The sequence below is a fragment of the Symsagittifera roscoffensis genome, chromosome 6 (assembly GCF_963678635.1).
Source record: "Symsagittifera roscoffensis chromosome 6, txSymRosc1.1, whole genome shotgun sequence".
Classification (NCBI taxonomy): Eukaryota; Metazoa; Xenacoelomorpha; order Acoela; family Convolutidae; genus Symsagittifera; species Symsagittifera roscoffensis.
This window is the reverse complement of record NC_087067.1, coordinates 15,263,997-15,289,000: the sequence shown is the minus strand read 5'-3', so window position 1 is coordinate 15,289,000 and position 25,004 is coordinate 15,263,997. Positions and strand designations below refer to the sequence as shown.

Sequence of the window (25,004 nt, the reverse complement as noted above, 5' to 3'; positions counted from 1 at the left end):
TATTGAAACAGCGCCAAATTAAGTAAAGTAGAAAACATGAAAAATGATCCTTCGTACAAGAAGCAACAAATGCCTGAAAATTTTGCGAGCAAATCGGATTTTAAAAAAAATTCGAACATATGAAATAATAAAATCGGTTTTTTGGACGGTTGAGCAATCATAATGCAATAAAGTCGTTAACGGTTGAGAATCTTTGCGCATTCGTTTCTTTCGTCATGAGAATAGCCCCCATTCATGAAAATAGGTGAAAATGATTTCGGACCGTTTTAGTAAAAAGACCCGACGCTCTCACACTGTTCCTTACAACTGTATTTCACTGAAACAGCATTTGTATTTAGCTTAAGCCCCTGTTCTGGGAAGCAAAAGGACCATGTCTATAGAAATTATTCAGATCAGTCTATCGAACGAAAGTGCCTGCAAGAACTGCGATAGTATCAAACTCGAACGCTACTTTAATCCTGCACGTTTTAAAATGAGTAGGAATGTTTAAATGCTCGCCTGATAAGAATTAATTTTGAACTGCAGTAATATGAACTGAGTGTGTACCATTGCCGAGGAAAGGAATTGATTCAAACGCTTCCAGGTTTGCACGGTATGTAAGTTGTTCATGCGAAGTTAATACAGAGCAATGGTTTGAGCTGCAGGATATTTAAGGTAGAATGCTTGGGAAGAATTATGATACCAGCCAATCAGATTTCTGCATAATTTCCGCCATTAAGATAGATTAGGCCTTTTGCCGTTAGACCTCGAGTATCCAAAAGACAGACATCGAAACAAACTCTTTGACACCGAAAACCTCAATTACCAAATGTCAGATCAAAACTTAAGCGGCTAACCAAAAACTGGTGATATATTAGCAAAGTGTCAGCATTAACATTTCACCTTGGAAATAGGTGGCTGCAAATAAAGCTGCCAGCAATGGCAATATATCAGCAAAAATCTAATACACGTAAGAGGGTAATCCAGAACGAAGCAAAACACTTGACAAGAATTTGAAAATTGGGAGGTTATAAAATGTATACTGCGGGCAAGCTTTGAAAGTTCGAACCCAGACGCCGCAAGTTACAATAACTATAGTAGTGGCATCAAACGTCGCTATAATATCTCAATCGCCCAACAAGTAGCGACCCCAAGAAGTAGTCTAATTTTTAATCAGACGAAAGGACAAGGATGTATGATTAAATTCACAAGTTGACAAATTAATTATCTGTAAAATATTGCTAATAGCTCTGAAACCTTTGAATATTCACTTTTCTCGCGCGGACACTAATCCGCAAAATCGGGCAAAAACTCGTTCATCGTCAAAAGGTAGTTTGAAGCTTAAGTAGTTTAATTTTAACAGCTTTGGTCTTCGAAATGAGGAGCGGCAATATCTGCCTTCTGAATTGTTTCTTTTAACACGTCGATTATGATTGGCGAAGATGAAAGGGAAATTGTGACATGAAAATGCTCTTAAATGAACAGAGGCGATTTTGTCGGCTTAGTGGTACAAGTGGCCAATGATCTCAAGTCATTGAAGGAAACGTTTGCCCGTCAAGTTTTTGCTTTGTTTTCTTGGCTGCATAAAGTCTCTTCGGGTTCTAAGCGTATCGATTTTGTCTGTGTAAAGTAAGTTGACGCCGCCAAATCTCTCCAACAACAATCTCGGCTCTCATTTGCCAAATTGTAAGTCACACCAGGTATATAATTTAGCCCCCTCCCCGCCCGATTCTAATCGTATCCCAGAGGAAAGCGCCCCCAAATATTTGCTCTGAGTTCTCCTAAAGCTTCAAAACCGTTCTAGTTTTCAGTGCCGTTTGAGTTCTGAAACTGCAATGGAATTGTAAGTAAAATTCTGGCAGATTTTGAGCTTTCTACTGGAAACATTGTTTTCATGTTGGAAATACTTTTGTTCAGATTACTTAGTGCCGGGTATTACCATATACCACAGTTGAACTGTTATTGTGGGTTTGGAAACTAACAGAAACTACGGGACGCCATAACTGCAAGTTTCTATTTCATTAAACAATTTCTTGCCATTAGCTTTTCTGATATTTAGCTGAACTGAGTGTGTACTAAAATAGCTTCTTAGAACCGCCGATATTTATCTGCATTTCTTTTACAGTCACTTTCGTAGGGGTAAGTTTTTTCTCTAAGTATTTTCAGATAACGTCTTCGCGTAGCGCTAAGACTTTTGTGCGATGGGTCATTTAATTTTTTTAGTTGAAATTTAATTTTTTACGCTTGCGATTAACAAACGTCATCAAACTGAATTATAGACTTTTTCGGGTTAACAACTTGTTAAACAGAATCACTTCAAACACTTGTATATTGGTTTATAATGAAATCAAGCTTCTATGCATGTCCGACTCTTAGCCTGGAGCTGGAGAAAAAACCTGGGACGGCAGAGGTCGTAGATTTGAATGCGACCAGAAATTTTTTTTCAAACTGAAAATTTACTTTCCGAAAAAATGTCGGCCTATGGATTGTCTGTTTGATTGTTCGGCTTGGCAAACGCAATTTTCAATGTAGTTACTTTTGATGTTTTGAATCTCTTACGCGCTTTTTAATTTTCATAGCCTTCATTTCGTATATTTTGCTGTTTTTTGCTTGAAAACTTTATTCGGCTTAAATGATTTCGGCTTATATTTTATCGGCTTAAAAAGCTAATTTAAATTGAATTTCTTGCTCGGCATTTTCCCCTAGACATCTAGTTTGATGAAAACATTTATTATGAAAAATATGGGATAGGATTTTTTAAAGTTTTTTAGACGTTTGGAAAATGTTTCTTTTTTTTGCAAAAGTTTAGCTTTTTTTCAAAAAATTTTGTACCGATTTTCAAAAAGGATATAAATGGAACGACTTCTTACTCCCTTTTGTGCCAGTATACTCCCGTTTTCTCTTTTAATTTTCGCAATGTTTTAATTTTTTGACAGTTTTTTTAAAACTTTTTGAATTTTTTTTGAAAACTACTCTTCCATATCTTAGATTTTAGGCTAACTCCAAAAAACGAGTTATGGGAAGCTCCTTTGCAAATCCCACCGCGCCCATTTTTTTTAACTCAAATATTTATGGCACCCGGAAATTTTGAAATTTTGCTATGTCCAACTTTTTTGTTATCAAAAGCTATGATTCTCGTAAAAGTCCATTTTTGTTTCTTTCACCGTTTTTTGATTTTATTTGACTTTTCTCAAAAAGTATTCTCACAAATCTGTCTTTCTGGCTTCAATCGCAGTTACAGGCATTGTGAATTGTTTTTCCAAAGAAAGCTTCGATTCGCGAAAATAATTTTTTTGTGTGTCTCCGTGGAGTCAGATTTGTGGCCCTAGAAGTCAGATTTGTGGCATCAAGGGTTGAATTGATTTATTGGGTTGTACAGAGCCTACTTTTTTTAAAGCTCTGCACAAATTGTCTTTTGGAAAAAAGTATTTACTTTCAAAAAAGTTTTGAAATGTTGGCCGTTTTTGGAAATTTTTTTGACTTGTTACAGAAACTACCCTGCCAGTTCTCAGGTTAAGTGGTGAATCCGGTTTGGTAATCTTTTCTGCTGACGTGGCCTCGGCAGAAAAAAAGTTGCGGATATCAAAATTGAAGTTTTTGAATTTGTTACCATTTTTTAGAATCTTTTTGACAAAAGTTTTGCCTTTTCATGATAATTACCCTATCAAACCTGAGATAAAGGAATCAAAAGAAAGAACTGGTTGTGAAAATTTTTTCAGCGACCCGATGACTATTTGATTTTTTACAACAAATGTTACGTCCTTGGGAAAATTTTTATATCTCAATTTTTTTCTTCTGACTTCTGTTGGGCCAAGTCTTGTTTTTGAAGTTACCCATTTGATTACGCATCACAAAACACGTATCTCTAGCGTTAAACACGTACCTCCAGGTTTAGCTGGTCCCTATTTTATTTTATCGAGGATTACGGAAATTTTGGCTGACCTATTTTTTTTCGACCTAAGTTTTTTATGTTTGTGTTGTATCGCATGTGGTGCGAAGCTCAGCTTCGCCTTTGTGTCTAAAGTGAGCTGCATAAAACCCAGAATAAGCCTTAAAAGGTCTACTTTTCATTGAGTTCATTCCGGACAAATTTTCGAACTCTAGCGTTTTGGACTGATTTGAAATGATTTTGTTGACAATTTTCATTGAAAGTTTTTTTCGAGTATTCAGCTCAAGCAGTTCGAAATTTTTAGCAACTCTTTGTTATTTTTTAGCAGCAAAGCTTTCGGTAACAAGTTGATGATTGTTTACTATCGACTGACCGATAAGTCCGAGAAACCTGGTGGCAGTTCGAATCCTACATGAGCGGAATTTATACATATTTTAGAATAAACCAGCCTAATTATCCTAGCGATAAGCAAGGGTTTTGCAACCGGGTACTAAATGTTTTTTCCGCGTAAAAAACTTTGTCCACGGGATTCATGTGGACGACTGGACTCATCTGTACCTTGTTTCATATTGTTTTCAGTTTCTTAGCTTTCCCGGCCAACTTAGCCTGCATGTAACGAATATGCCTGGGACGGCAAAGGTCCTTGGTTCGAATCTGGCCGAGACGTGTTTTTTTCCAAACGGGAAAATTTCTGCTTCAAATAAAACTTTCGGCAGATCAATTGTCTGCTTATCTGTTGTCGGCTTGGTTGCCACCTCTTGAAAATATTTTTTTATGCGAGAATTTGTGTTTAGTTTTTAGTGTTTGATTTACGCCTCCTTGATTCTTGTTTCGCTAAAAAAATTCTTCGACCAAAATATTTTCCGGCCATTTTTTATCGGCTTAATGACCTAATTTAGGGTCAATTCAAGATAACACCTTCTTAACACTACCTCTTGTTTCGTTTTGAATTTGTTTTCTTTTCGCAAAAGTTTTAGTTTTTCTTGAAACTTCTCTTGATTTTCAAAAATGAGTATCAATTGAAATACCGCTTACTACTATGTTTGCTTGCATACTCCTCCACAGTTCTTTTTACTTGACCCTTCCGTCTATAGCTTTCGAAAAAATGTTGGAGAACTTTTGGCCCGTTTTTTTTTGATTTTTTTTTCGTTGTCTCAAAAACTACCCCTCTCAAAAATGAGTTTTTGGTTCCAATGGGTAGAATTGTTTTGAAAGGATCTTCTGCATAATTCGCCAGGACTCAATTTTTCGCACATGAAGTTATGGCCCTCGAAATAATAAAAAAAATTGTTCTGCCGTTTTGTCAAATCTGATATTGTGGGTTCAATGAAATAACGGGTAGCGGGAAGCTCCTCCGTGTTAGCGGGCACTAACAAAAAGCTTTAACCAAAAAGTTATTGCTCTCTGAAAAGTCAAACTTCTGATTTTATGCACGTTGTTTAAAACTTGAAGTTTCTGGAAAACTACCCTGCCACACCTGAAATTTTAGGTTCAATTCTCAGAACGGGCTTCGGGAAGTTCATTTATTTATGGGAGTATGCTCAAATTTCTTTGACTCCGAAAGTATACCCTCGAAAAACTGAAAATTTTGATTTTGTGACCGTTTTTTGAAACTTTTTGACTTTTCTAAAAAACTACCCTCCCAAATCGGAGGTTTTGGGTTCAATCAAAACTACATGTTGCGTGAATCCTTTCTGCATAACTGCCAAATCTGATATTTTTGGTTTAATGGAATGAGCGGGTTATTGAAAAGCCTTCTTTTATAATTGGCTATGCCCATTTCGTTTGGCCTGAAAAAAGTTATGGCCTTCAAACAAGTCAAAGTTTTGAAACTTTGACAGTTTTTTGGAAACTCATTGACTTTAAGCGAAAACTACCCGGCCAAATGTCAGGCTGTGTTCAATCAAGAAACCTGGTTTTGGACATTTTCTCTGCTTAAGCGACCATAACCTGCTTTTTGCAGAAAGACTTTATGGATTTTAGTAAGTATTTTCAACTTTTTGTAGAAATTTCGATCGTTTATCAGAAATTTTTCGAATTTTCTGAAAATTTATTCAATCAAATTTGAGATGAATAGTTTCATTGAAAGAGCGGGATGCGGTAATTGTTCCTGCAGAATCAGCGATTCCGAAATTTTTTGTAGGAGAAATGTTATCTCCTTGGGAAATTTGATTATCTCGCAATTTCTTGCTCTTACTTATTTTAGTAGAGAAAAAACTAAGGTTTAAGGCAAAGTCCAATCTTTGAAATCACAATTTTCATGCCGCATCAGTATTGCAACTTCATTCAATATCAAACACATACCTCCAGCTTTAGCTGGGCTCGTAGTTAATTCTTATCGAGACATACGAAATTTTTGGTTCACCTAGTTTTTTTTTCAGTATCTAATTTTTTTTAGACAGAAGTTTTCTTATGTTTGTGTTGTATCCTAAGTGGTGCGAAGCTCCGCCTCGCCTCTGTCTATATTTTTTTTTGATCATCTACTTTTTGGAGTCTTACCGCCTGTGTAAGCTAAGTGCAACGTCGCCTTTTAGTTCAACTTTGCGAATTGATGCTTTTTCACAACAAGCCAAATCGCCAAGATCATTTTGTGTATAGTGTATGCCGGCAAAATTATTTCACTATTACTTGAATAAAAAGAGTCTAAGACCTTCAACTATTTTATTATCATGGTTTTTCAATTTGCTTTTATTTGCTTCTGATGCTTTTATAAAGCATTTTTTGTCTAAAAAATTGTTTATGAAAAAAAAACAAAAACGAAGTTTTGGTTGTAATTCTTTTCAGCCCTTTGCAAATTATTTTTATATGTTACTATCGAAAGTTTTTCTTCAATATACAAATTTATTCGTTTTTTTTTCTTTTTCCTTTCGATAAACTTTTTGCTGATCTTCGAGTCTGGTATTGAAGAATTTCAAGGAATCGTATTTAGTAAATTCAGTCCTATTTGTGTGACAACGCTTGGACCCGAGTGAAGGATCCAAAATATGAATATATAAGTCAATTCATGAGCGAAGGTTATGAATTGAATTATATATGCATATATCAATATCTCGAGCAAAAAAAAAGGCTTTGAGCTTTGCTCCAATTTTTTTTTGATAGGATCACTTGGGAACATGCTTATGACACCGCTAAACGACAACAAAATTGCCCTTCGGCTGTTCTCTTAAATACTTGATATTTAAAATTATTGATTTTGTTTAAGGAAGATTTGGGGTTTCTAAATTTGATTTGAAAGTTAAACTTGATTTGAAAATTATATTACCCGCAGCAAAAAAAATTAAGAGGCAGCTGAAATTTTTTGAACTGCTAGCTTTCTTGGGAACTATTTATTTTAGCCTCATGTGAGCACTTAAATTTTAACAACTTTCGTTCTTTTAAGTCAACCATTTTAATTTTCCGAGGATAATTTTTTGAAAAAAAAATCTAAAATTGACCTTTCCAGCTTTTTTAAATAAATGTGACCAAAAATTTTGAGTTTTTTTGGCGCGTGCTTCTCCCTCTAATTTATTAATATTGGTGCCAAAGGCGCCTGAAGAATATTTTTGAGGCTGGCAAAATGAAAAAAAATTGCAGAATAGTTTGCATTTGGCCTTTTTCCTCATGAAATTATGGTTGATAAATATTGCTAGCCAAAACAAACTTTCTTGCGATCGGGTACTAGACTCTTTTTCCCGTAAATTACTTAGTTCTTAGGGCTCAACTGGACTCGTTGTACCTTGGTTATAATGAATTCAAATTTATTAGTGTCTCCTGGACTCTTAGCCAGGAGGTAAGGAATACGCCTGGGACGGCAAAGGTCCTAGGTTCGAATCTGACTAGGACCTGTTTTTTAGACGGTAATAACTCCTTTTCAAAAAAATTGTCGGCGTAATATTTGTCTGCTTATATTTTGTCGGCTTAGATGCCACATCATATATTTTTTTGCTACATGCAGTTTTTTTCTTCTACAACTTGTTGTCTTCCTTTTTCGACTTAATCAGTTTTGGCTTATTTTATATTTGTTTTGTGGCCCCATCAAAATCCCAGAGTTTTAAAAATATATATATTGGCATGAAGCAATTCTTGGTTAGTTTTTTTCCGATGCTATTTTTGCATTCGATTGACTTGGCTTGTTTTTTTATATCAAAACTAGCTTTATTTACTTTGACAGATTGGTTATGCAAATAGTTATAAAGCATCGATTTTATTTTTTACTGATTATTTTTTTGGCTTCAATTTACCTCTCAGTTTAGTTTCCAATTTGTGTATACGACCTTAATTTCACTACCTATATGCCCTTCGTGGATACTACATGGGTATGACATGCATAGTTCTCAATAAGATTTTGGTTGATTTTCAACTAATTGGCTGTCGGCTTTAATTTTGTCGGCTTATTTACCTAATAATTTGCCTCCGACAAATTTTTGATACTATTAATGAGGTTTAGAAATAAACATTAGAAAAAAACTTAATTATTTTTTTGTTTTTTTATTTGTTTTTTCTACGATTACAACTTTCGTAGTCTTCTTTGATAGTTTTTGAGTGTTTTCCTGTTTTGCTGTTTTTGTATTGCAAGTGGCGCGAAGCTCAGCTTCGCCTCTGTGTATATTAATTGTATTAAATATCAAGGAAGAAATTAATATATAATAATTATTTGTTTCGTAAAATTGCTCTCTCGTCTCGATTCTGATTGGTTATTATAGTATTTGTCTGCTTACTGACGAATATGAATACGCGATTGTCTAGATATTGCTATGTAACTGTAAATTTTAGCTTCTAAAAAGTGTATTGAAAGTAGTCTTTTTGTAAAAGTTAATCGATCTTAAGAGTTCGACATTTGGTGTTCTTTGTCTGATGAGTTTTGTTTTATCAGTTTTTGATCAGTTTTTTTTCTTTGTCTGACCAGTTTTGCTTGCCATTAACCATTAAAGATTTCTTGATTTCGTCGAGTCGAAATTAAAAGTCGTACCCGCGTCGATCGATCAAGCGACCGTGCCAGTATTTTCTCTTAGGTGAAGTCCTGATCTTCTTCCACCTGAGCTCCCCCTCTGTCTTCTCACTCTTCTAAACTCGTTACGCATTTCCTCTGGGACGAAATCTCTCCTGGGTAGAATTTCCGCATTACCATTTGTTGTCTCAATAAGTAGGCTCATAATCAAAATAATACAAGCCACAGACAAGAGCCGTTTGATGTTCATTTTTGTCGATTTTTGTCAAAGAAAAGCAGTCAATTTGAAAGCCTGATAGTTAAGATTTAAAATGATTTGCATAAAATCAGCTAGCATTGAAGTCTTTGATCATAACCATATCAAAAAATTCTCTAAACGTTTTATACAAGATACACAATTGACGTGCGCTCTTCGCAAAATTTGAAAACTCTGCAGAATCAAAAAATGCATTTTGGCCAGATTTGCAGTTAAGTTCAAAAGAAACTACGCAAATGTGAAAATTATAAAATTATTCAGTTAAAAACTGTAATGACTTTTAACTAAAGTTAAAAACTGTAATTATACAGTTAAAAACTGTAATGATTTTTGCGCTGCTATTTTTGATACACTATTGCCTGTAAAAACTACTATTCAATCAAAGTTAGCCGGCGGCTTGCTCATGTTAATTAGTTTTTGCAAGATTCATTACGAGCTGAACGCTTTGGCCTGAAAATTATTGGAAACAAATCCGAAAATTATGCTTTTTTGCATTTTTTTCGCCATTTTTGAACAACCTAATGCATGTCAAAATTACAACTTGACCTCAAGTAACCAGCGGCATTGCCATATCAACTAATGTTGCATAATTTTTGATTATGTTTAGCCAGAACACAATTCAAGTTGAAAATCTAAAAAAAATGTGAAAAATATGCGGCTTTGCAAAGATCTGCATGAAATCAAAAATCCCAAGAAACCCGGGTTGAGGTACGCGACTTATAGCGAGACCAAATGCGGTCGTGCAAGCTAGATGGCGCAACAGAAGTTTCGCAGTCTGGTCGAGAGTTTTTGATTCGCAAAAAGTCGCAAACTGAGTCAATGGTCGCGCCACGGAGATTGTTTGCTCATTCGTTCGTCCCATTCATGTGATTTTTTGGATCAAGTTTTTTGGATTATTTCACTAAAAAACCCGACGCTCGTACTGTTCTTCACCATCATAGTTTTCTAAATTAGCATTTATTTTTAGCTTAAGCCCCTATTCTAGGGCCATGCAAAAGGACCATGACTATAGAAACTATATCAGTCTTTCTTATGAAAAATTTCTGTAAGTTTGGGGAATCTGCTTCAGCTAAGAATTCCCTGATCATTCATTCAAATCAATGGGGGCCAAGATCGTTCAAATAATCGCTTACAATTTTTTTGTGGTGGTTCTTTCATAATCTACTGTAAAAATTGCTAGCCCCGCGTAAATCTCTTGCTCTTTTCGCTGTTACTCTCACTTCTTCTTAAAGTCAATCAAACACGCGTGGACAAAAGAGCCCGCAAAGTTATATTCAATCAACACATGACACGTAAAGTAAACCAGGTTAATGGAATTATCAGGAAATGACAAAATAATTTGCTAGAGCTCGTAATAAGGAATTAACTCTGGTTTAATAATATAACAATCTCTAAGTTCAATTTACGATGGGTTCTCCTAACTCGGTTCTCTCTGAAGCAACCCACGAATTCAATCTGTAAAATTAACTGTTTTCTCAAGCTTCTAGAATAGGTTCCCACTTCGATCTCTACCCAGATTAACAGTCAGGCTACACAAGCGCTTAGTGTTAATCTCTCAAAACTTACGATCGGTACTACCAACTTCACTCGGTTTTGGTTGTTTTTTCTCCCTCTGACTGAAAATCAACTACTCTTAATAGTAGCTCCCTCTGTTCTAAAAGCCGCGTACCAATCCCCCAGCAAGTATGTCTGTTTGTACACCGGTATAACTAAATATCCCCCCTCCTATATAAGTCCCGACATTCACTGCGGTGCATTCCACGTTCGTCCTGTAAACTAAAGGTTCAAAGTTCTAAAGGCTAATCTCCCAGTAGCATTTCAGATCGCTTCAATTAAATATTAAGTCCAACTGAACCTCAGCTAAAGTTCGCGTTTGAATGGCAGCAATCCCAAGGTTTTTATTTGGTTTGTCCCACACATGTTCCAAGGGTCAATTAAGGGTCACCTCGGGGTCACCAGAGGTCAAGCAAAAGTCAGCGAGTTAAGAGCCGTGTGGGGGTCCCATCTGCCAAGTTCCTTTCATAGCCGAATAATACTCCCCGAGTTATCACTTTTCAAAAGCTCATTGTCACCTTTTCTGGGATTGGATATCAACACCGGAAGGAGCCAACGGAGAGGGTTTGTTCGCAGACGTCTATTTCCGGGGCTTGGGTCTACTACACTTTAACGCCATAAAATCTGTATGCCCTCGCTCAGTTTTTTCTGCAAATTGCCTATTTCCGGTTCCACGGGTATTTTTCCCCAGTGCTAATAACTTTCGATCGGACCGTCGGATCGGTCCAAATTCGAACGCCATGCTTGTCTTACCAATACCTACCAACCCTCCAAGTTCTCGCTTCCTAGGGTCACCAGGGGTCAAGAAATAGCTTCCGGAAGTCAAAGGGGTTTATTTGCACAAGCCATAAAACCGAAAGTAGGGGTCCGCAGGGTCTGGGGTTTTTAACTTAAGCTTCCCTCATCTAGGGCGTCCATATATTAAATTTTGGGGTCATTCCTTTTGCTAGGTACCGAGTCCAAATAGGGCGATTTGCACTTCCGAGAACCGTTATCAATCGAGAACTGTTATCACTCGGCTTGGGCTATTTTGAGCTTAGTGTTTTATTTATCTTATTATTTGCCGAGTTGGCTAACCAATCTCACTGGCATACTCCCATTATGTGTATTTTAACAAAATTATAACTCTTACTGTAACAAAAAGATTTGAATTACCCTCCTTTGTTTTCCGGCTAAATATATAAGCGTTCTAGATTAAGTGAGGTGTGAAAGAATTGTTTTTTTTTTCAATTCTACAGTTTTTTTTCACGTTTCATCATTTAAGGGGTTATAACCGAAAAGACACAAGAACAAGAACGCATGATTAAGTTTATCAGCAATCCGGCAAACTAGTCAAACGATCTTTAATTCGCAGAATCGGGCAAAATTTGTACAGCTGCAAAAGTTTGATTCAAAGTTTGAAGATTGATTTTTTAAAAGGCTACTATACTAAAATAGAAGCGCCAAAATGACCTTTCAAAAATTTTATTTGATGCTCGAAAGGTTTAAGTAGTCATGAGGGAATTGGCAAAACTAAAACTGAAATCGTGCTTTGAAAATAAACTGAGGATAAAGTTATTTTAAAAAAATTTAGGAAAAAATGAACAGCCTATATTTCATTCAAATAATTATTTTTTAAAATATTTACATTTATTAAAATTTTTTGAGATACAAATCTTTGGCCAAAAAAAGTTCAATATCAGTTTCTTAAAGTGTTTGCTTGCAACTATTTGTTCAGAGTTGCACTTTTTAGAATACGTTGGGTCCCCTCCCCACCACGACTTCTATTCCTTGAGGACACAATCCCGAAATAATTGCTTTGAGTTCTTGCAAAGCTTCAAAAATCGTTTCAGTTTTCATTGCCGTTTGAGTTCTGAAACTGCAAAGTAAAATTCTAGGAAAATTAGAAATTTTTACTAGAAACATTGTTTTTCATGTTAGAAAAATTGTGATTAGGTTATTAGTGCCGAAATTTAACAAATACCATAGTTGAACTGTTATTGAGACTTTGGAAAATAACAGAAACTAGTGGACGCCAAAACTACTAGTTTCTCTTTCAAAAAACTTGTTTTGCCATTAGATTTTCTCATATTTAGCCAAACTGAGTGTTAACTAAAGTAGCTTTCGGTTTTTATCTGCATTACTCGTACATCCGTTTTTGCAGGGGTAAGTTTTTCTCGATTAATTTTGAGATATGCGGAGCGTTCAAATTTATATGCAACGGGTCATATAGTTTTTTCTTGTTCACATATGATTTTTTGAAAGTTAGTTACATTGGAACCAAGAAAAAGTCTGAAAAATGTACTGTTTAGTCAGTTCATTCGCGGCAGAAATTTTTTCTCAAATATTCAGTCTGATTTGAATATATTCTGTTGATAATTTACCTTGAAAGCACTTGTAAGTTTTCAGCTATAGCAGTACAAAATTGTTACCAAATCTTTTTTGCTGCTAAGCTTCCAGTAAACCGTGTGATGATTTTTGGGCTCTTTTTTTCCCCACCTCACACAAGCAGGCTTTCGGCTGCCCGATAAGTCTGAGAATCTTTGTGGCTGATCGAATCCTACATGAGCGAAACTTATACTTAGTTTAGAATACACCAGTTCAACAGATATTTCTTACTGCCTGTGTATGCTAAGTGCAACTTCTCCTTGAGCTCTACTTTGCGGGATGTTCCTTTCTTGTAGCAGATTGCTTTGTCGCGTTCGTGATGTGAATTCCTAGAAAATCAGCTCCCAATAGCTTCAATCCATTTTACTACTAGAAATTCAAAATTTTAGAAATTCAAAATTTTCGGCAGAAAATTCTTACGCTGTGCTATTGATAATTTAATATGTTCGAAATTGAACTTGGGCGATATTTTAGCTGAGACAGATGAAGCAAAGCATATTCTCATTTTTTTCATTATTTTTATAGAGACATTTAAGCGCTGCAGCCGTTTTTTTACAAAAGAAACAGGTCGAAAAACCTTTTTAGGCGTTTTTTTACTTTCTTTAGCACAAGCCTTGTTCAGCTTAAGAAGGTATGATAAAATTGAACCACAAAGGTAAGTTTTTGATGGTCAGGGGTTGAGCAAAAAGAGTTGAAATGACGAACATTTTGTCATTTGCAAAATTGTATTGAATCTGGATTTTGCATAATTAAATATGCAGCAGTGGCGTGCGCAGAAACTTTTCTAGGGAAGAAAATTTTGTTAACTTTTTAGATCGACCAATTTGTTTTCCAAACTCCCCGAAAATACTATAAAAACTCTAATTTTGAAGAAAAAAAACAGGCTAAAAATGAGGTTTTGAGCATTTTTTAAAATAATTTAACCAAAAAATTGCGTTGTTTCGGCGCGCGCTTCACCTTAAAGAAAATTTTTGTTGATCGGCCAAAAATGCAAACGCATCTCGTAAAGTTATGGAAAAGGGAGAACCCTTTGAAAAATTTGGTAATCAGAATTGAGGGGGGATAAATCGCTCACTCCGACCACCCTTGGCACGCTACTGATATGTAGGCAGATATGCTCTGCCTTCAGAAAGTTGGTAAGTTGCACTACTGTTATATTTCTTGCGCGCTACCGTTTACTGCACCTACACTTGCTTAAGTAAGAAACAATAATTTCGAGTGTTTTATATTCAGTATTTTTCTTCGTTCTCAATAAACTTTCCAATAAAAACCTGGAAAAATTTTTTTTTTCAAAACTTCAGTTTTTTTGTTATTTTTTAAAAACAATTTATTTCTTTTTGTTGACCAGTTATTCAATTTTGCTTCTATTCACCCATTGTTGATCTAATATTGTTTCGTATGTACAGCTAATGATCACACGCTCAATAACGTCTGTTTTGACTTTTGAAATGGAAAATATAAACTCGGTGTTTTTTCTTAATGCAATTTTGATTAATTTTCTATCTAGTGCACTTGAAAAAAAACAACAACTCGTAGTCCGTTTGAAAGCATTGATGTTTTCAGATTTAAAAATTTTCAAAGTGATTTTGAATCTGATCCTAGATAAAAGTTTTTTCTTTTTTCTCTTTTTCTTTAAAATATATATAAAGCTGAGAGCGTAAAGCGTAGCAAACTATCCCGCAGAACAAAAAATCTTCCAATAAGAATTGAGGCTAGCTTATTGGTCGTATTAGTTTTAACGACTCAAGTTTTTTCACTCTTGATCTTTGATTTTGTCTCAAGTTTATAGAGTTTTAATGTTTTCTTTTCGCAAAAAGTTTTTGATATTGATTAAGGGGCTGTCGGATTATTCAGGCCTTGTCATGATGTATGAGCAGTGATGTTCTTACTAAAATTACTTGATATATTTCATTGGAGAATATCTTTCTTGAACTAAACTAGTAACTTAAAGTAGTGTTGTGACTTTTGATTTTCGATGACAGATACAGAATACTTATGCTTGGGTTGGTCTTTCATGACACTTTTCAACTTAACGTTTATCATGTATTTGTTTTTTCTGTTTGGAAAATGTTGACATGTTGTTGCCCTAGGTTCAAAATTTTTGAATTAATTATTTTTTCCCCATGTTGAAATATTAGGGTAAAATATTAGGGTCTTGCAATTTTTAATTAATGCACAGTTTTTTTGTTCTAAATCATCATCGCTTAATAGAGAAAACAATCCGATTGAGAAAAAATCTAAATTATTGTTTGGCCAGTTATTTGGTCTAATTGATTCATTAGAAGATAAATAACATATCATTTTGTATTTTACAAGGTTTTTGTAGTAGCTTTGCAATAAAATTGAAAAGGATGGAGCACTGATTGTACCAGCTCTATAATGAGCCTTGTTAGCTTTTTCAAGTGCTTTACTAATCAACAGTTTTATCACCTGTAGCGATTTGCTGTAAATTGTCATGCTGTTTCTGATTATTGATAAATAAATTCTCGTTTTCTAATTAATTTTGAACCTTTTTGAATGCAAATTATTAAAATGCTGAACCAAATGTATTACGAATAAAAAGCAAAGTTTTTTAAAGAGTTTTAAAGCTTTTAGAAGGACTTCAGAAATAAAGGTTCAGAAATAAAACAATTTGACAAACAGGAGAGTTCTTTTGTTTGAAAAACTCGTTTCCTAGTTGATTGGGCAAAACAACAATGCATTGAATATTTTGTTGTTTTGCTGAAAAATCTTAAAAAGATGCTTTAAAAAGTTTTTCTAAGACAAAAAAAAAACAGAATTTAAAAAGACACCTGACTGAAATTATTTTAATTTCTAAGAAATCCATAAAAAAAATAGAAAGCTAAAATTATAATGTAATGTATACTTTTAATTATTTTATGAGCCAAATTCAAAACCTGTCGTTTATTATATCATGTTTCTACAAATTTTTTAGTCTCATTTTCAAGATTTCAAGATACTTCAAACCTCTGTCATAACCTTGAACTATTTTTGACCTACTATTTTTTATGTTATAGGTATTCATTTGTCCAAAGAAAACCAACTGTGAATGAAAGACAAGAACAAAGCTTTAAGTTTTTCTTTTTTAGTTAATGCGTACATCTATTCTTTTATGTAATTTCGAAGTATTTGCTCAAATCATAAAATTTTTAAGCGAAAAACGATAATGGCTTTCTCTTTTATTCCATCGATTTTTTTATTGAACCGCCTCCGAATATATTTGTGTTTGTTATTTGAAAACGATAATAGCTATTTAAAAAAATAGCTGAACCGCCCTTACGCTAATTGCAGGCAATTAGAGTAAGCGCGGTTGAGCAGTTTTTGTTATAGTTATTAGCGTTTTGGTAGACTTGATAGAATGGTAGACTTGACTTTGATAAATGAAGATTTTTGTGAGCTTCAAGACTTAATTTACGGACTATTCTCATTGGCAAGATATACTACTCGCAGCAGAAAACTATAGAAAATTTGAAATTTTGCTTTTCTTGGAGTGAAGACAAGTTTTCTTGAGAATTATCTCAAAATTATAGGCCTCATGTCAAGAGTAAAAAATTCTCCCGCGACTGAAATTGATTGTTTTGTGTCATCCGCCAGTATTCAGCTATTAGCAGGATCAAAACTCAAATTTCAAGCTTGAAGAAAGTGACGGAATATTTTTTTGTTTGGTGTCATTTTTTTTCTAGAGACTTTACTTGACTTTTAACTAGCAATTATGACGGAAGTTATATATGCAGTCAGACAATTTTTAAGACCATGGGCTCAAGATTAAAATTTTTCAATCTGTTATTCTATTCCTGAAACCATGGGGTTTGAAAATTACCAATTTGGGATAATCATATGTGGCCTAACCAAACTTCTTAGCAAACTTTCTTCAAATCTCAATGTGTTATTTTAAGCACATATATATTTCAAGTGATTTAAAAAGTGTGATAGTTTGAGTCTGAGTCTGATGTTTTTTTTGGGTCTGATCAATGTTCCGTCTGTCGCTTGTGATTTCTTGTTTTCAGCGCTGATTTTTGAGTTCCAGTCAGATGGCGTACATTTTTTATCACTTCAGATAACATGGGCATTTTTTCTCGCCACGATCCCTGCTCTTCTTGCAGTTCCTTCTTCCTGTCTTCTCTGTCTCTTGAACTGGGTAGGATTTTCCTCGTGAGAATTTTCTCTCGTCATGATTCCTGCTCTGCTTGCAGTTCCTTGTTCCTGTCTTCTCTGTCTCTTGAACTGGGTAGGATTTTCCTCGTGAGCATTTTCTCTCGTCACAAGCCTTGCTCTTCTTGCATTTCCTTCTTCCTGTCTTCTCTGTCTCTTGAACTGGGTAGGATTTTCCTCGTGAGCATTTTCTCTCGTCACAAGCCCTGCTCTTCTTGCATTTCCTTCTTCCTGTCTTCTCTGTCTCTTGAACTGGGTAGGATTTTCCTCGTGAGCATTTTCTCTCGTCACAAGCCCTGCTCTTCTTGCATTTCCTTCTTCCTGTCTTCTCTGTCTCTTGAACTGGGTAGGATTTTCCTCGTGAGCATTTTCTCTCGTCACAAGCCCTGCTCTTCTTGCGTTTCCTTGTTCCTGTCTTCTCTGTCTCTTGAACTGGGTAGGATTTTCCTCGTGAGCATTTTCTCTCGTCACAAGCCCTGCTCTTCTTGCATTTCCTTCTTCCTGTCTTCTCTGTCTCTTGAACTGGGTAGGATTTTCCTCGTGAGCATTTTCTCTCGTCACAAGCCCTGCTCTTCTTGCATTTCCTTCTTCCTGTCTTCTCTGTCTCTTGAACTGGGTAGGATTTTCCTCGTGAGCATTTTCTCTCGTCACAAGCCCTGCTCTTCTTGCATTTCCTTCTTCCTGTCTTCTCTGTCTCTTGAACTGGGTAGGATTTTCCTCGTGAGCATTTTCTCTCGTCACAAGCCCTGCTCTTCTTGCATTTCCTTCTTCCTGTCTTCTCTGTCTCTTGAACTGGGTAGGATTTTCCTCGTGAGCATTTTCTCTCGTCACAAGCCCTGCTCTTCTTGCATTTCCTTGTTCCTGTCTTCTCTGTCTCTTGAACTGGGTAGGATATTCCTCGTGAGCATTTTCTCTCGTCACAAGCCCTGCTCTTCTTGCATTTCCTTCTTCCTGTCTTCTCTGTCTCTTGAACTGGGCAGGATTTTCCTCGTGAGCATTTTCTCTCGTCACAAGCCCTGCTCTTCTTGCATTTCCTTCTTCCTGTCTTCTCTGTCTCTTGAACTGGGTAGGATTTTCCTCGTGAGCATTTTCTCTCGTCACAAGCCCTGCTCTTCTTGCATTTCCTTCTTCCTGTCTTCTCTGTCTCTTGAACTGGGCAGGATTTTCCTCGTGAGCATTTTCTCTCGTCACAAGCCCTGCTCTTCTTGCATTTCCTTCTTCCTGTCTTCTCTGTCTCTTGAACTGGGCAGGATTTTCCTCGTGAGCATTTTCTCTCGTCACAAGCCCTGCTCTTCTTGCAGTTCCTTGTTCCTGTCTTCTTTGTCTCTTGAACTGGGCAGAGTTTTCTTCATTAATGTTTGCTGTTTCAACTAGTAAGCTCATCAGCAAAATCGAAAAAGTTGCAAAAGCTAGCAATTTGATGTACATTTTCGATTAAAGTAAACAAGTCAGAACAGAAACTACACCAATCTGAAAAATTCAGTTGAATGAATTGCATGAATTTAGCTCCTTTTCAAAAATATTTTTCGAAGCATAAAAAATTCTTCAAATTTTTGCTTTCTCGACTTTTTTCTCGAGTTTATGTAAAAGTTACATTTCATTCACGTAAAAAACTGTAACTTAATCACAATTAACCGGCGGCCTTTACATAATAAGTAACCTTTGCACGTTAAGTGTTTTATACTATACGTAAATTTTGCAGTACAGATTTAATGCATTTTCAAACAGAAAAGTGTTTGGTCAACAGATATTGAGAAAACGCAACATGTCATGTGAAAAGTCTTTCGAAGTCTTTCGGTTTCTACCTCAAGTGGCACAAATCTCTGTAATCAACCAACACCCCTCCCCTTAGTCGTGAAATGGGGGGGGGGGTTGGTTTCCAACCTCATTATGGGTGTATATTTGAGCCATGAACAGCCACTTAATTTGTAGTTTTGTGCAGAGTGAGTTTGACCCGGAATAAATATGAGAGCGGTGAGCAGTTTGGGCGAGCGGGTGGAGCCGGAAGTATTCCATCACCTGGAACAGAGGGGATCCGACCCCTGGAACAAAGTCAATGTCACCACTTACGTTTTCCAGACCAACAAAGGAGTCGGCGGCGTACATCCGAAAAACAGCAGCACAAGTACTATCCGCACACTTGCAACCACACAAAAACAGTCTACTGTAGTGAGGTCTAAACAGTCGATGCGCCCCCCGGCCCCTCCCATTATGATGCGAAGTATGACCCCCCAGCCCCAGCCTACTGCCACATACTACTCTGAAGAGGTCAGTCTATAGGGAAGCCGTTAACTGTATTACACAGTGGCGTGTGGAGAAAAATTAGCTTGCAAACGTTTTTTCTCGTGTGAAAAACTTTGTCGACCAGGGCGGATTTGGGGGGGGGGGGGGTGGGGTTTGGGTAGACGTTTATTCCCTCAGCGATTCGACCCCTCATCAACCAAAGGGTCCCCCTTTGGTATTATTTTATGACATCCATTTTTAACCCAGCAACCATAAACATTTTCTAAAGGGGCCTTTGGTGCGCGATTTTGGGTCAAATTTTTCGAAAAAATTCCTAAAAACGGCAGTTTTGCGCCGCAGGCAATTTGGCCAAAAAAGTATTTTTGAGGCTTCAAAAGCTCGAAAAATCAATTTGGTCAACATTAGAAAAAAGTTCGACAAAACATTTGAAAACTCTTTGGAAATTTTTCCACTTTCTGGTACTAATGCTCCAAAATTTTCCATTGTTTAAGCATTAGCGCCAAATCAGTTTACAAACTAAGTAAATTGGCTGCAATTTGAAAAACAAGTCAATCATACTAACGCCTTTATTTTCATTTTTTTAGCGTGTCCCAGTACGCGGAAAAAGCTACGACCGACCATCCTACCTTAGCCCCCCTCAAACCTCACCCAAAGGTTACCACGGTGGGTACGAGGGGTCTCCCCATGGTGGGAGAAATGGGTTCATGACAGTCTCTGGCCCCGCCCCTCCTCAATACCATTTTGTGCCAGAGGACAGCATTGATGATAGTCACACGCTGTCCGTGCAGCAGTCGAAGGCTCTGTTCGAGAGGAGATCTTGGAGAGATCAGATCAAACCCAAGGTAAAGTGAAACAAATCACGGTTGGCAATTTTTTTTTCTTCAAAATTTAAAGTTTCCTAGATTTATACTTCGAAGGTACAAAAGACCGCCGCCCGTATCCGGGGAAAAATTGGAACGTTTCGGCTGTCCTGTAGGGTGTTTGAATTAAATTTTGTTTAAAAATATCAATTAAATTTTAATAAACAATGACGAAAAAAGTGATTTTTTTTTTAAAATCCCACCATACTCAGCGTGATAAATTTCGCATCTATTAACACATTGTTTGGATTAATTATCGCGCTTCAACACAAGTTGAAATAATTTCCGAGCTGAATCAATTCCCTGCATTTGCTACGCGCTAATAAAAAATGGAAGTTTCAGGCGCTTTAATTATCCCATAATTGCCAGAGTAGTCGCAAATTCGAGCCCCTATAACTTCAGACAAAATAGATCCAGGTTAAGAATCTTTTGCACTTGAGCACAGCTCATTGATTTTAATCAGATGGTCTGAAAAACTTCATTATGCGTTTTTATCCCGCATTGTAAAATCTCATAGTTGTACGAGAAATAATGACACATCAAATACTAAAACAATTTTGAGCCCAAATGATTAACATTTTTTAGATGGTAAAAAAATCTAACAATTTTAAATCAAATTTCGAAATTGGTCTGAAGAAAAACCAACCCTGAGCACGATCAATTTTTCGTTTTTGTAGAAAATGGGAGCAAAACGGATAAAGAAAACGTTTTATAGTTATTAAAACAAATAATTTTGATCCAAAATGCTCATTTTAAATGTCAGAGAAGTTTTTTGATCAGCCAAAACGCGCATATAAACAATCACAACCCTGTTTCACACTCACTGTTCTCGTTAACGGTTTGTCTCTTTTTGTAATCCTTACGACTCCTTTTATCAGGGCAAAACCCTGAGTGACCTGACTGTCCTTTAACTGGTTTCGAATAGTTTTTGGTAAATGAAATATTGAAAAACCATGAGTTTCAGGTTGATTAAATCAAAATTTAACTGCTGAATTTTGATATGTGCATGGAGTTAATGAAGCTTATTAGCTTGCCTCATTTCATTTCTGAATGATTTTGCAGTGCGGGATTATTCGTCACTCGTAAATATTTCACGTTTCACTTTCAGCATCAAAATATAAACCGACAATTTTCTTTGTCTGGCGTTATGTTTAAAAAAAAGTGGCGTTTGCACACGGCGTGTCCTTCGTAGGTCCAGGGATCAATCCCCAAGTAGCATTTATTTTTTTTTGAAACTGGTCTGAATAAAAAAATATCCCAAACCTATATTTCTCTCTTTTCTTTAAATGAAACTAAGCGAGAAGCTGTGTATAAACATATTTATTTTGGATACTCAAGTTTTCATATGCTGTTCTTTCGTAAGTTGTAGTTTCAGAGGGTAAACAAAAAAAACACCGAGAATACCATGCTTTCAAAAAAATTTTCATTGCAGTTCTTTTATTGCAACACACAGCCTACTTCAAGCAAAAATTAAATGTAGATCTCATTTTTGCTTTCAAATAGTTTGAAATATCTACGCAAATCATCATCTCTTTTCAATCCAAGTATATCGCTAAGTAAATTTCCAATTCACCAGGCTTCTTTTTGAACGCGTATCTTTGTATTTTTCCGTGAAAATTAAGCAGTTTTTTTTTGTTTCGGGGGCATGTACAAACTGCCTTTTGAGGAAAAGAAAAATTCACAAAAAATATTAGTCAAAGATTAATGTTCAAAAAAGTAACTCGGTTGGGGATTGAAATATATATAATTCAATCCAATGAGCACAATCCAGTGTATGCATGTATATATATTCGATGTTGGCTGTTTTTTGGTGTCGTCGTAATTAAAATCATTTCAATTCTATTGAGCTTCTCGAAAATAGAAAAGATAAAAAGTTTTTGCTGCCGAACTTACAATTCACCACAGAAAATTTCGTACCAGTCGATATTTGGTAGTAGTTTTGATGTCAAGGGCATTTACTAGATATGCAAGTAGCACAAAATAATCCGAATAAAACCACTTTCGAAAAAATGTGTAAGAATATGAAAAAATGTGTAAGAATTTTTTTTAAAAATAATTAGATAGGAATCCATGACTTTAGGAGGCTCCCTCATTGCAGCTCAAATCCTAGTTGAAAGCGATTTTTGTAATAATTGGCCTTGCTGTCGGAACAATAAGGTAGTAGCTAACAGTTTAGTTGTAATTTGAACGCTTAGATTTGATCTATCAGCTAGCTGATTTATTGATCAACCGTTTCTCTTATTAGGTGCCCGGATTGCACAATGGTCCAAGTGGTCATGGAACTCGCTACAGCGGTGGATACCATAGACACACTAATAGGAGCATGACATCTTCAGCTCCTCCGGCGCCTGGTCGTTATGAGTTCCGACGCGCAAGACCATCGGTGCTGGAATGGGATAGAAGCGGAGGAGGCCATGATTATGACGAGCACCTCGTTTCGAGTCCCAGTCAGGGACATACTATGTCCCCCGTGTTCAAAAGAATAGTTCCTCGAGAAAGTGGTCCGCAAGCAAATGGGAACCCTGCCTGGTACGGATCATTGAGGCACAGCAACTCTGGAGGACCACATTATAATGGGAAGCCTAGTGATGCTGGCTACGGATCCCTTCCGAGACCAAAGCCGAGCAGACAAGCAGTCACAGTTCATGCGCAGACACTCCCGAGAGTCCTGTACACAACTGGAGGAGCGGACGACTATGTGTTCTCCCCCGTCCGTGAAACTTCGGCGACGCAAAATCACGTGCAAAAGATAGAGTTGCCGAATTATAAGACTGTTGTGGTAAGAAAACCTCAAAGAAAAAATTTAATTCGCCTTTCTACAAATCGAAAATTCTTGTCGGTGCGGACGGTTTCTTGTGACAGTTTTTTTACCGTTTTTTGCTATAACCCATGATCTTCTTTAGGAGTGATCAAAATTCCTAGACAGGTTTTAAGATTCCTCTTTTGACTGATAGTTTGTCATTTTTCATGAATCCTTAAATGTTATAATTGATTTTTTTTTTCATTAAATGTCATAATGAACTCCTTTTAATGTTTTTCATTTTCAGACTCAGCCGTTCATCAGTGCCCAATCACTCAAGCAGAGCGTCACGAATGCGGCCGCTCATCACAAACAGCACTCGCCCCCATCAGGAGGTGGTCTGCTGCGAACATCGGGAGGGGTGGTGTCCAGGGCCGGAATGGTCGTAGGAGGGGGTGGGGGGACTTTTCCTTCGTCTAAACACCTGGATAATTCACATGGTCCTAATCTCTACTACTGAACAATACTTTGAACTAATTGTGACATTAAAACGCTAAAGTTTCGGAGAATATTTTCATTACCATACTAATTTGGAGGATCAGTGACTACAAAATTATGTTTATATGAGAAGAGCCATTAATGGCGCCCATGCAACCCAAATGTAAGGATCCCATGTGTGAAGATCCGTTGAACCCAAACTGTTGTTCTCTATCAAACCTAATCCCCCAAACATCCAACGCAACCCCCGCCCACTTCAACGATTGAACGGATTGCGAAAACTCACTTTTCTGAATTACAAATACAATGATGAAGACTGAAGCAAGATGAAACTCAAAATATTGAAAAAAAATTGGTTTATGCTAATTTGTAATCTTTTTATTAACCAATGCCCTGTGAAAAATTGTTGCTTATATTAAATTTAAATAAATACCCAATTATTATGCTGTGCATGTGCGCTCCTTGCATTTTAGTTCTAGTATTTTTAATTGCTAATTCAATATAAATTTTTCCAGCTTGATCGTCTATAGGCCAAACATGGAATAAATTAACTGAGTCGCTGAAAACTCAAAAGCACATTTTTGAAACAGTGATTCATCAATTTTCTGAAAATTTTCAGATGCGCATTTGAGTTTCTTGGATAAACCATCAAAGTTGAATATGATTAAAATGATGGTATTGGCGGTGAATATTTTGAGTTCCAACAAGCAAGGAAGTTTCATATAACACAGATATAGCATGTTTTCTTTATGAAAGACACTCAAGAAGTTGTACTATTTTTTTCGTTTCTTAATCGATAAATACAATTTACCATCTGGTGATATACAAGCGGCATTCAACTAAAAATTGGCAAAGAGGGAAAGTAATCATTAACAATTCTCAATCAAAATGCTATCTTACAAAAAATACCACATTTTAGTTTCTACTAATTCCAAAATCTTTTCAAAGCGCAGCATAATATACGGCAAAGCGATTCAAACTTGTCAAATCAAGGTCGCTTTGCTGTAGAGTATGCAGCGCCAGGGAAATTATGGAATTTGCTTCAAAACAGCTTTTTACTGAAAATTGTTGAAGATTAATTTCCTCATACGTGAGGCGACAACTCGTAATAGATGAAAATTCGTAACAGGCGACAACTCGTAATAGATGAAAATTCGTAACAGGCGACAATTCGTTACAATAGGTTAAGCGGGTGACACTGATTCACGCGCAATATTCCCCTCGAGCTGGATGTAAGCACAGCGAAGCGAAGCGGAGCAAGCGTATTCTACTTTCCAGTGCGTTGTTACGAATTTTCGCTTGTTACATTTGTCACCTGTTACAAAATCTCGCCTGTTACGAATTGTCGCCTTACTTCTTCTACATAGAACAGTAAAAAAAAATTAAGGGGGTTTTCAATCGGCCTCTTAAGTCTTCAACGACTGTTTAGTTTATCTACTTTTTGAATAAGAAAACTTTTCTGCTAATTACTATTACACTTGCAAGTGTCTTGTAATCGGGAACTAGACATTTTCCAGTAAACAACCTTTTTTTACGAA

At 36.3% G+C, this 25,004-nt stretch overlaps 2 protein-coding genes across 3 annotated transcripts; one reads left to right on the top strand and one right to left on the bottom strand.

Moving 5' to 3' along the window:
* The first annotated feature begins 1,898 nt into the window (after positions 1-1,898).
* LOC134848225 (uncharacterized) lies at positions 1,899-23,953 on the top strand. 2 transcript variants are annotated; one of them, XM_063865608.1, is made up of 5 exons: positions 1,899-2,118; positions 19,057-19,392; positions 19,953-20,210; positions 22,474-23,007; positions 23,276-23,953. In XM_063865608.1, the coding sequence occupies exons 2-5, from the start codon at positions 19,090-19,092 to the stop codon at positions 23,486-23,488; spliced, it is 1,308 nt and encodes a 435-aa protein (XP_063721678.1). In that variant the 5' UTR covers positions 1,899-2,118; positions 19,057-19,089; the 3' UTR covers positions 23,489-23,953. The 2 variants fall into 2 exon arrangements, with proteins under 2 accessions (XP_063721678.1, XP_063721677.1); XM_063865607.1 differs by having other exon boundaries at positions 1,900-2,118; positions 19,067-19,392.
* Positions 17,026-18,552, bottom strand: LOC134848608 (trichohyalin-like). The gene has a single exon (XM_063866126.1). The coding sequence runs from the start codon at positions 18,550-18,552 to the stop codon at positions 17,026-17,028; it is 1,527 nt and encodes a 508-aa protein (XP_063722196.1).
* Positions 23,954-25,004: the final 1,051 nt, after the last annotated feature.

Bases quoted from the DNA above. Each gene is read 5' to 3' on its own strand.
- LOC134848225 (XM_063865608.1), top strand. From the start codon at position 19,090: ATGAGAGCGGTGAGCAGTTTGGGCGAGCGGGTGGAGCCGGAAGTATTC. The intron at 19,393-19,952 runs GTCAGTCTATAG...TCATTTTTTTAG, and splicing joins CCACATACTACTCTGAAGAG to CGTGTCCCAGTACGCGGAAA. The intron at 23,008-23,275 runs GTAAGAAAACCT...TTTCATTTTCAG, and splicing joins CGAATTATAAGACTGTTGTG to ACTCAGCCGTTCATCAGTGC.
- LOC134848608 (XM_063866126.1), bottom strand. From the start codon at position 18,552: ATGTACATCAAATTGCTAGCTTTTGCAACTTTTTCGATTTTGCTGATG.